The 11,093-nt window shown below is 40.1% G+C and overlaps 1 protein-coding gene and 2 pseudogenes across 1 annotated transcript; all 3 read left to right on the forward strand.

Annotated features, from left to right (window-relative positions):
- The first annotated feature begins 154 nt into the window (after positions 1–154).
- Positions 155–1,095, forward strand: LOC138167897 (olfactory receptor 6C2-like; annotated as a pseudogene).
- A 5,277-nt stretch (positions 1,096–6,372) lies between these two features.
- Positions 6,373–8,315, forward strand: LOC138167899 (ADP/ATP translocase 3-like). The gene is made up of 3 exons (XM_069096864.1): positions 6,373–6,378; positions 7,246–7,691; positions 8,004–8,315. Exons 1-3 carry the CDS (start codon positions 6,373–6,375, stop codon positions 8,260–8,262), a joined length of 711 nt encoding a protein of 236 aa, XP_068952965.1. The 3' UTR covers positions 8,263–8,315.
- Positions 8,316–9,149: 834 nt separating this feature from the next.
- On the forward strand, positions 9,150–9,960 carry LOC138167898 (large ribosomal subunit protein eL6-like; annotated as a pseudogene).
- The last annotated feature ends 1,133 nt before the right edge of the window (positions 9,961–11,093 follow it).

Consider the following 11,093-nt stretch of genomic DNA (forward strand, 5'->3'; position numbering starts at 1 on the left):
TCTCTGTCTCTCTCTCTCTGTCTCTGTCTCTGTCTCTCTGTCTCTGTCTCTCTCTCTCTCTCTCTCTCTCTCTCTCTCTCTCTCTCTCTCTCTCTCTGTCTGTCTGTCTCTCTCTCTGTCTCTCTCACAGATCCATTGAAAGACAAAGTCACAAATGAGAAACCATACAGCTATAACATTATTCATTCTCAGGGGATTGACAGATGACCCACAGCTGAGGGTTCTTCTTTCTATTTTTTCTGTTTCTGACCTACATTCTGAGTGTAACTGGGACCTTGACCATCGTCATCCTCACTTTGGTGGATCCCCACCTTAAAATGCCCATGTATTTTTTCCTTAGAAACTATTCCTTCTTAGAATTGTCATTCACCACTGTCTGTATTCCCAGATTCTTGTATAACATGTCAGTTGGGGACTATACTGTGTCCTATAATGCATGTTTCACTCAAATATTTTTTGGTATCCTCCTTGGGGCCTCAGAGTTTTTCCTCTTGGCTGCCATGTCTTATGACCAGTATGTAGCCATCTGCAAACCTCCGCACTATACAACCATCATAAGCAACAAAGTCTGTAACCAACTCCTCCTGGGTTGCTGGATGTCTATGTTGATCATCATACTTCCACCACTTGGTATGGGTCTTGAGCTAGAACTCTGTGACTCCAATAGTATGGATCATTTTCTCTGTTATGCATCACAGTTGCTGGAGATCACATGCTCTGATACACATGTACTAGAAAGAATTATTTTAGCATGTGCTTTGTTGACACTCATCATCACATTAGCATTAGTGGTTCTATCTTATGCCTATATTGTCAGGACTATTCTGAGATTCCCCTCTGCCCAGCAAAGGAAAAAATGCCTTTTCCACTTGCTCCTCCCACATGAATGTCATTTCCATGACTTATGGCACCTGCATCTTCATCTATATCAAACCTTCTGCAAAAGAAGGGGTGGCTTTGAATAAGGTTGTAACACTGCTTGCAACCTCAGTGGCACCAGTAATGACCCCCTTTATTTATACCCTGAGGCATAAACAAGTGATACAAGCTTTTAGAGACATATTCAAAAGGATTCTATTGATTTCAAAGCTATAAGAGGCAGCTGAGAGTCCTACCAAAGTCCTTTTATGACACAAATATTCTGCTAATGCCTTAGCTAGGAAGAGATAAAACAGAAGAAGAAAATTATAGACCAATTTCCCAAATGAAAATCACTTAAAAATTTTTTAACAAAATACTAGCAAGGTTATTACTGAGATAAATCACCAGGATCATATACTATGACCAGATGAGATTAATAACAAGAATGTGGGACTGGTTCAATATGAGGAAAACCATCATCATTATTAATTATATCAATATTAAAACTAACAGAAATAATGGGATTACCTCAATCGGTGCAGAAAAATGTTTTGACAAAATACCATACCCTTTCCTATTAAAAATAGGGAACATTAGAATAAAGGGGGTGTTTCTTTAAATGATAAATATTATCTGTCTAAAAACATTAGCAAACATTATATGTAATGGGGATAAGCTAGAAACTCTCCCAATAAGATCAGGGGTGAAACAAGGATACTCATTATCACCATTCTTATTGTACTAGAAATATCAATTATAACAATAAGAGATGAAAAAGAAATTGAAATGATACTATAGTATACTCAGAGAACCATTGAAAATCAACTAAAAATTCTTGAAGTAATTAATATCTTTAGAGAAATTGTGGGATATAAGATAAGCCCACATAAATCATCAGCATTTCTATATATAACCAACAAAGTCCAGTTACAAGAAAGTTATTCCATTTAAGATAACTGTAAACAATATAAAATACTTGGGAGTTTACCTGCCAAGACAAACCCATGAACAATATGAACATAATTATAAAACTCATTCCACACAAGGTCAGATCTAAACAATTGGAAATGTATCAATTGCTCATGGATTTGCCAAGCCAATATATGAAAAATTGCAATTCTTCCTAAACTAATTTACTAATTCAGTGCCATGCCAATCAAAGTACCAAAAAAATTGCTTGATAGAGCTGGAAAAAAATTACAAAGGTCATCTGGAAGAACAAAAGTTCAAGAATGTGAAGAGAATCAATGAAAAAAAAGTACAAAGGAATATGGCCTAGCAATACCAGATCTCAAACTGTATCATAAAGCAGTAATTATCAAAACTATCTGGTCCTAGCTAAGAAATATTGTGGTGTATTAGTGGAATAGATTAGATTCACAAGACACAGGAAGCAATGGCCATAGTAGCCTAGTGTTTGATAAACCCAAAGACCCCAGCATTTGGGATAAGAACTCACTATTGGACAAAAACTTCTGGAAAACTGGAAAATATTATGGCAGAAACTGAGAATAGACAAACATCTAACACCACATACCAAGATAAAGTCAAAATGGGTACATAATTCAGACATAAAGGGTGACACCATGAGCAAATTAGAAGAGCAAGAAATTGTCTGTCAGATTTAGAAGGGAAGAATTCTTGACCAAACAAGAGATAGGGAGCATTATTAAATATAAAATGGATAATTTTAATTATATTAAATAAAAAAGCTTTTGTACAAACAAAACCAATGTAATCAAGATTAAAAGGAAAGTAGAAATCTGGGAAAACCTCTTTACAGCAAGTGTCTCTGTTAAAGGCCTCATTTCTCAGGGATTTATAGATATAGATGGAGGAAGAGAGAGAGAGAGAGAGAGAGGGAGAGAAAGAGAATATACATATGTATAGTATGTTTATGTATGCATATATTTGTATATATAGGGAACTGAATCAAATTTGTAAGAATTCAAGCAATTACCCAAATGATTAATGGTCAAATGATATGAATAATCAGTTTTCAGATGAAGAAATCAAAGTTGTCTATAGGCATATGAAGAAGTACTATAAATCACTTTTAATTAGAGAAATTCAAATTAAAATAACTATAAAGTGGGGGCAGAGTCAAAATGGTAGAGTAGAAGTAGGTCCTCCACATGACTCCAGCCTCAACCTTCCCCAATTCTTTTAAAAGGGACCCTGAGCAAACTTTGGAGCTACAGGACCCACAAAATGACACAGAGAAGTTAACCTCCCACTGAGGATAACCCGGCAGAGTGGCAGGAATCAGCCAGTGCAATGCTCTGGGAGCCAAGCCCAACTCCATGCCAAGGGTTTTAGCCCCAGGGTGGTCCTGATCAGCTGCTGGCTGGAGGGACTCCAGATCAAAAGCAGCTGTGGTGGTCCAGAATTATCAAGACATAGATGCTAAGGACAAAGTGACAGGTCAGTGCAATGTGGATTTTGGAACCCAGTAGTTGGGAGTGCGTTGGCTTTTGCCCCCAGGGCAAGAAGCCACTGAGGAACCACAGCTGTGCAGCCACCCAAACGTGGCAGCTTCAGCTCCTGGCCTGCAGAGAATAGGGCGACCAAGCAACAAGTCTGAGGGGTAATCGCTCTTGCTTTAACCTGCTTGGATCTGGATTGCAGTCTAGGGTGGAAGTCCTGGGGTATGTGATCAGCTTGCTAGAGCATGTGGAGGTTTCAGCAAGGGCACCCAACAAATACCTCCACCAGCTGAGAAAACCCCAGCATTTGGTATGAAGTTCCCCTGTCTGGTAGCATATTCCTACTGTGGGAAAAAGCCTAAAAGTCAAGTAATTGAGTGGCAACATGACCAGGCAAAGGAAACAAAGCAAACAGAAAATCCAACATTAGAATCATATTTGGGGGACAAAAAGGAGCAAAGCATAGAAGAGGAGGAAGACAGTGAAGTCAGAACTCCTGCACCAAAAGCTTCAAAGGAAAATACGAGCTGGCTACAGGGCATAGAGAATGTTAAGAAGCAGATAAGAGAAGTGGAGGGAAAATTGGGAAGAGAAATGAGAACGATGCAAGAAAATTACGAAATGAGAGTCAACAGCCTAATTGAGGAAAATAACACCTTAAAAATAGAATAACTCAAATGGCAAAAGAGGCTCAAAAAGGCAATGAGGAGAAGAATGCCTTAAAAAGCTGAATTTGCTAGACGGAAAAAGAATCTCAAAAGTTCACTGAGGAGAATCATTCCTTCAGAATTAGATTGGAGCAAATGGAAGCTAAAGACTTTATGAGAAATCAAGATGCTGTTAAACAGTTCCAAACAAAGGAAAGAATAGAAGGCAATGTGAAATATCTCATGGGAAAAACCACTGACCTGGAAAATAGATCAAGGAGAAATAATTTAAAAATTATTGGACTACCTGAAAGCCATGAGCAAAGAAAGAACCTAGAAATCATTCTCCAAGAAATTCTCAAGGAAAACTGCCCTGATGTTTTAGAACCAGAGGGCATAATAGAGGTTGAAAGAATCCACCGATAACCTCCTGAAAAAGATCCCAAAAAGAAAACTCCTAGGAATATTTTAGCCAAGTTCTGGAATTCCCAGATAAAGGAAAGAATATTACAAGCAGCCAGGAAGAAAAGATTTGAATATTGTGAAACACAATTAGGATAATCTAGGATCTGACAGCTTCTACACTGAGGGATCTAAGGCCTTGTAATGTGATATTCTGGAGGTCAAAGGAGCTGGGATTAAAACCAAGAATCACCTACCCAGCAAAAGTGAGTATCATGTTTCAGGGGGAAATATGGTCATTCAGTGGAATAGAGGACTTTTAAGCATTCTTGCTGAAAAAAACAGAATTGAATAGAAAATTTGACATTCAGATACAAGAAGCAAGAGAAGCATGAGAAGGTAAACAGGGAAAAGAAATCATAAGGAACTTATCAAAATTGAACTATTAACGTTCCTACATGGAAAAACAATAATTGTAACTGATGAAATTTTTCTCAGTATGAAAATATTTCAAGGGAATATAAACATGTACATATATATGTCTATATATGAGGGTATATGGCCATATGAATACATATGTGAATGTGTGTATATATATTTACAGGTATGCATACACAGGACCAACTTAATACAAAGGGATGATACATAAGAGGTGAAATTAAGAGGAAAGAGAGTAATATAATGAGAGGAGATGGGGAGAGACAGAATGGGGTAAACTATCTCATATAGAAGAGGCAAGTGAAAATGTTTACAATGGAGGGGAAGAATAGGAAGGCAAAAGGGAATGGCTCAACCTTATTCTCATTGAATTTGGCTTGGGGAGGGAATGAAATACACACTAAATAGCATATCTCACCCTACAGGAGAGTAGGGGGGAAGGGGATGAGAGGGGGGATGACAGAAGGGAGGGCAGGCTGTGGGGGAGGGAAGTTGGAAGCACCCACTTTTGAAAAGGTATGGGATCAAAGTAGAGAATAGAACAAGTGGGAGGTGGGATAGTAGAGAGGAAAATATAGACAGTCTTTTACAATTTATCTACTATGTTAATGTTTTGCATTAGCTACATATGTACAACCTATACTGAACTGCTTATCTTCCCAGTAAGGTTGGGTAACAAGAGAGGAAGGGAATGAGTCGGGAATTCAAAGTTGGAGTCTCCAAAGGAAGTGTATTCCAAAGCAAAATGGAAAAAAAATTAACTGAAGTGCAGATAAGAAATATTTTTAGCTACTGAATATCATTAATTAGTGATTATTGAAACAGTTCTGGAGTACAGCCAATAGAGCACTTGTTCTAGATTCAAAAGGAACTGAGTTGAATACAGCCTCAGACACATACTAGCTAGGTAACCTTGAGCCAGTCATTTTACCCTGATCATCTCAAAAAAGGGGGAAAAAAACAATTGTGACCATGTATGACACCAGATTGAGGGAAATTTTCTGTCCTCTTGCCTTATAATCACATACACATATATACTGAACAGAGGCAACATCAAGAAAAAGAAAAGCATTGCTGAGAGGTAATCCTTAACTATCTCTGTGGCCAATCGCATTGCCAGCAATAATGGGGCAAATTAGCCCATTCAGACTGAGAACAAGGTAGAAAATAGAATTTTCAGACAGAGTGACCCAAAGCAAAAGAATCAGGGCAAATTTCTAGAATCCTCATTATTTTACCTTCACACAGATCATCCCCCAACTCCATGGAGGAAAAAAACAAAAACTCAGTGCTTAGCATAGACAAAAAGTGTATTTTAAAAATCTGACAAGCACTATGGATCTTCCAAAACGAAATCCAGTATCTGTATCTGAAATATTCTTTGGAATTACATGGACATTGACTTGTGCCCATTTTTGGAAGCTGGGTCAGGTTTAGAGCTTCACAGATAGGTGAGTTACCTGTGTGGCCTCAGTGGCATAGGGAACTTTCTCTTTTACCATGTGGTGCACATTTCTTGAGCTTCCCCTACTATAGTTATTTCCTTTGAATGAAAGTTTCCTTACTGAAAAGGAAAGCAACTCTAAGAGACTTGACACATGAAGGTACAGCATTTCAGGCCTGAGAGTATAAGCTACTGAGAGGAAGGGCATACCACTTGATATGGAATTTTTCCTACAAAACTAAAGCAAAAGAGCAATTGCCTCTCCAATAATCATGGACCCAAGAATCCACGATCATTCTTTCAGGTTTTGTTGGTGTCTACAACACTGGGTTATGCACTGTTTGAACTAGTTGTTCTGGAATACAGAATCCTCAGTTTTCTCAAGACCCAGGAGAAATTCCCCTTAGAGGTCTTTGTGGGGAATATTTTACAGCAACCAAGCAAAATCCATTCCCACAACTAAATGGGTTCTGCTAAGGGAGCCCAATTCAGGGGACCACGGAGAAAAAATAAATGCAGATGGAAAACATTTTATAGCTATTGATTTAAATTAACTTGTGATTAATGAGAAACAATTGTGACCTGTTCAAAGCAAGGAATATTACCTGTCCTTAATCACAGGGACAGAATGAGCAGGCAGAAAGGTCATCTGCAGAGAGGTAAAGTATCCCTGCAAAAGGTGATGCTTTACTATGATTACTTCTCATTGCAATGCTCCACTGTGATGGAGGAAATGATGTGTTCCTGTCTGAAATGAAGTTAGAACAAGGGACCTTAAATACAGAGGGATCCCCATCAGGAACCTTATCACATCACATAAGCTGCAACCTCTGTGTAGGGAAAGAATTTTAGGCTTCACTCTCCAATACCCAGGCCCTTTACAGATTTAAACCACTTCAACCTCCCTGCCCTAAAAACACTAAAGATACAAAGATTTCTATTTCCTCTATGGTTATTCCTATCTCTGAACATGACCTCCATCGTTGTACATAGAAATTGCTTAAGAAACTGTTGCCTTAAAAAATAGGAAAAGGGCTTTTCGGTCAGAGCTGTAGCAAGGGGCTGTGCAGGCAGCAACGAGTTCCCCAGCTTTGGGCCCTCTCTCAGCAGCTTTCCTCCTCTGCCTCCAGCACCTTCCCCCTCTGTGACCACGACGGAACAGGCCATCTCCTTCACTAAGGACTTCCTGATTGGTGGCACCACCGCCGCCATCTCCAAGACCGCGGTGGCCCCCATCAAGAGAGTTAAGCTGCTACTGCGGGTGCAGCATGCCAGCAAACAAATTGCTGCAGAGAAGCAGTACAAAGGCATAATGGATTGTATAGTCCAAATTCCAAAGGAACAAGGGGTGCTTTCCTTCTGGCGGGGTAACTTAGCAAATGTCATCAGATACTTCCCCACCCAGGCCCTTAACTTCGCCTTTAAGGATAAGTATAAGCAGGTGTTTTGGGGAGGAGTGGACAAGCATATAGAGTTTTGGAGGTATTTTGCTGGCAATCTTGCCTCTAGTGGTGCTGGAGCCACTTCTCTCTGCTTTGTCTACCCCTTGGATTTTGCAAGAACCTTCTTGGCAGCTGACGTTAGAAAATCTGGCACTGAGAGAGAATTCAAAGGCCTGGGAGACTGCCTTGTGAAAATCACCAAGTCTGATGCAATTCGGGGCTTGTATCAAAGTGTCAATGTCTCAGTGCAGGGTAGCATTATCTATACAGCAGCTTACTTTGAAATATATGATACAGCAAAAGGTGTGCTCCCAGATCCAAAGAACACTCACATTGTGATAAGCTGGATGATTGCACAATCAGTGACTGCTGTAGCAGGTGTGGTCTCCTATTCCTTTGATACAGTAAGACTGCAAATGATGATGCAGACTGCTCGCAAAGGAGCTGATATCATGTACACTGGGACAATTAATTGTCGGAAGAAGATTCCTAAAGATGAGGATGGCAAAGCTTTCTTCAAGGGTGCCTGGTCCAATGTTCTTAGAGGCATGGGTGGAGCTTTCGTGCTTGTCCTGTATGATGAATTGAAGAAAGTAATCTAAGTACATCCTAATTGAAAAAGGAACCAGTGAATATTAAAACAAAAAAAGTAAAAGAGAGAGCAGGAAAGAAATGTTAATTAACCAAAATTCCCCACTGAGATTAATCTTCTGCAGAAGTAAAGTAGATAGCAGTCTTCATGGTGGAGTTATACATTCATTACTTCCACTTTCCAAACCTCCAATGTCACTTCTAAACAATAATAATATTATATCACCTTCTAAAAGTTAAGGTATTTTTTTGAGAGGGGCCATTATCGGCTATTTATTACTTACTGTGGTTTCCTTTGTTAAGTTTTCTGTCACTTCACTACAGAAAGAAAAATTTAAATAGGGAGTCAGTGTCAGTATGTAGGTAGGGAAAAATGGGAAGAAGGTTACGAAGCCAGAGGAAAGAATTAGGAGACAATTTGGAGAATAGAGAGAAGACCTGTTAAAATTCTAATGGGAATTTTTGTAACTGGAAATTTTCTTACACTGTCTTCCCATCTGTTCTTTGAAAGGTCTCATAGATAAAAGTCCTGAGAACATCTAGGAAGTAAAGAAGAGGGCAACTGATACGTTAAGGTAATAGACTGGTCAGTCTTGTCCAACTCTTCAAGACCCAATGAGCCATACTGTCAATGGGGTTTTCTTGTGAAAAAAAAATTGCATTTATTTGCCATTTCTTCCCCTAGTGGATCCTTTTGTCAATCAAACAGAGGGTAAGTGACATGTATTTTACAGCCCTCTATCCACAGAGCTGCCAACTGCCTTCAAAGTAAGAGAGAAGCATGCATAAAAATTGTTTCACAATCAAAATAATATGGCAACTGCACATGAGGCAAAAAACAGCAGTGTTGCTCTTTCCCTTCTCTCAGGATGGCGGACAAAAAGCCACCCAAGGAAAAGAAGGTCAAAAAGGGAAAAAAAAGACGACAAAGAGGATGATGTAGCTGAAAAGGTCAAAGAGCCTCGAAAGCATTGCAGTCAGAACCCAGTCCTGGCCCAAGGGATTGGTAGATACTCCAGGTCTGCAATGTATTCCCGGAGAGCCATATACAAGTGGAAATACGCTGCCCCAAAAACCCGGATTGAAAGGAAGAAGAAAGAAAAAGTCCCTGCTACTATCTCAAAGCCTGTTGGTGATGATAAGAACGGAGGAACTTGAGTGGTAAAGATTCTCAAAATGCCTAGGTATTACCCTACTGAGGATGTGCCTAGAAAGCTGCTAAGTCATGGCAAAAAGCCCATTAGCCAGCATGTGAGAAGACTCCGAGCTAGCATCAAGACAGGTACTGTTCTGATCATGCTCACTGGCCGCCACAGGGGCAAGCGAGTGGTTTTCCTGAAGCAACTGGCTAGTGGCTTGCTACTGGTGACTGGGCCTCTGACCATCAACCGTGTTCCTCTGAGAAGGACCCATCAGAAATTTGTTATTGCCACTTCTACCCAGGTTAACCTTTCAGGTGTGAAAATTCCAAATCATCTTACTGATGCTTACTTCAAGAAGAGGGTCTGTAAACCTAGACACCAAGAAGGAGGGATTTTTGACACAGAAAAAGAGAAATACAAGTTACAGAGCAGCACAAGGATGATCAGAAAACAGTAGACTCCCAGATCCTACCCCAAATCAAGAAAATTCCTCAGCTCTGTGGCTACCTGCGTTCTGTCTTCTCTCTCTCCAATGGAGTTTATCCTCACAAACTGGTGTTTTAAATGCCTCGCAGAGAACGCTTATTAAAATATTTTCAATAGCTAAAAAAAAAAACATCAGTGTTAACGTTTTAGGGTTTGCATGTGTGGGTGGAGATGAAATGGCCTCACAGTTGTTCAGGGAAGAGCAATTGTGTTTACTCCTAGTAGATATTGGAACAGAGGTGGCTAGTAAACCACCTGAGTGGTTGGGGAGGCCTTGTGAATCTAATTGGGAGTGGAAAAATGCCTTCTAGAAGATGGTGTCACTTAGAAGAATGGGCTTAGGGCAATGGGGCTGTGCCCTTGAATGTCCTCATCTGGGAAGGATATGAGGGAAACAGTGGGGTCCCTCCTTGGATGTGAGTAGCTCCTCTTTAGGAAATTGTGCTTCATATCTGCACAACTACTCTATCACCCCCATCATTTCTTGCTCCTCCCGAAACATACTGCACAACTGTCTACCTCCTTCCTTTCCCCTCTCCTAAGTCCTCTTCCTTCCCCTACTCTGCATTGACCTAATTCCCAAAGCAATTAATGGTCTAACATTCTTTTGAAAGACATTCCACTCCTTTCACAGTACCCCCTGTGGTAAGACTGTCCTCTGCTCTACCACCACACTTTCCAATAAGAAATTTGCATCAAATCTTCCTATTATGGATCTGGAGTATTGATTTCCTCTGAATATGCTTGTTAGTCTGGAACTGTAAGGCAGTGGTTGTTGAAGTACTTTTTGAGAGAACCTATTGTCAGAAGGAGTATGAGTATAGATGTAGGATAGAGCATGATGGGCTCAGTCAGGTGGGGATGGCTTCAGGTAGATATTCCTAATGGACTTCAGCTACCTAAAGGATATTGGGTTGCAGAGAGAATGGTTGCCAGGAATGGTGGGAATTGATGATTTCCAGTAAGACTTCAACCTCAATATTGATTGTTGCTCTAAATCCCAGCTCTGCTTTCTCCTCCCACCACCTCCCCTCCCACACAATAACGTCAGCATTGATAAACCATGGACAAATAAGATGTCTGTGATGCTCTGTTCTGATCTCTGTCTCCTTAAGAGGAGATAAAAGGTGCCCAAGGAAAGGCACAAGGAAATAGAGCAATGTAAAGGGTACATGATCTGGTTGTATAGAAGCCTGGTTTTAGGATAGAGAAAG

This window comes from Petaurus breviceps, unplaced genomic scaffold, assembly GCF_028583685.1.
Source record: "Petaurus breviceps papuanus isolate PSGF00001 unplaced genomic scaffold, PetGlider_PUasm1.0 324887, whole genome shotgun sequence".
Lineage (NCBI taxonomy): Eukaryota > Metazoa > Chordata > Mammalia > Diprotodontia > Petauridae > Petaurus > Petaurus breviceps.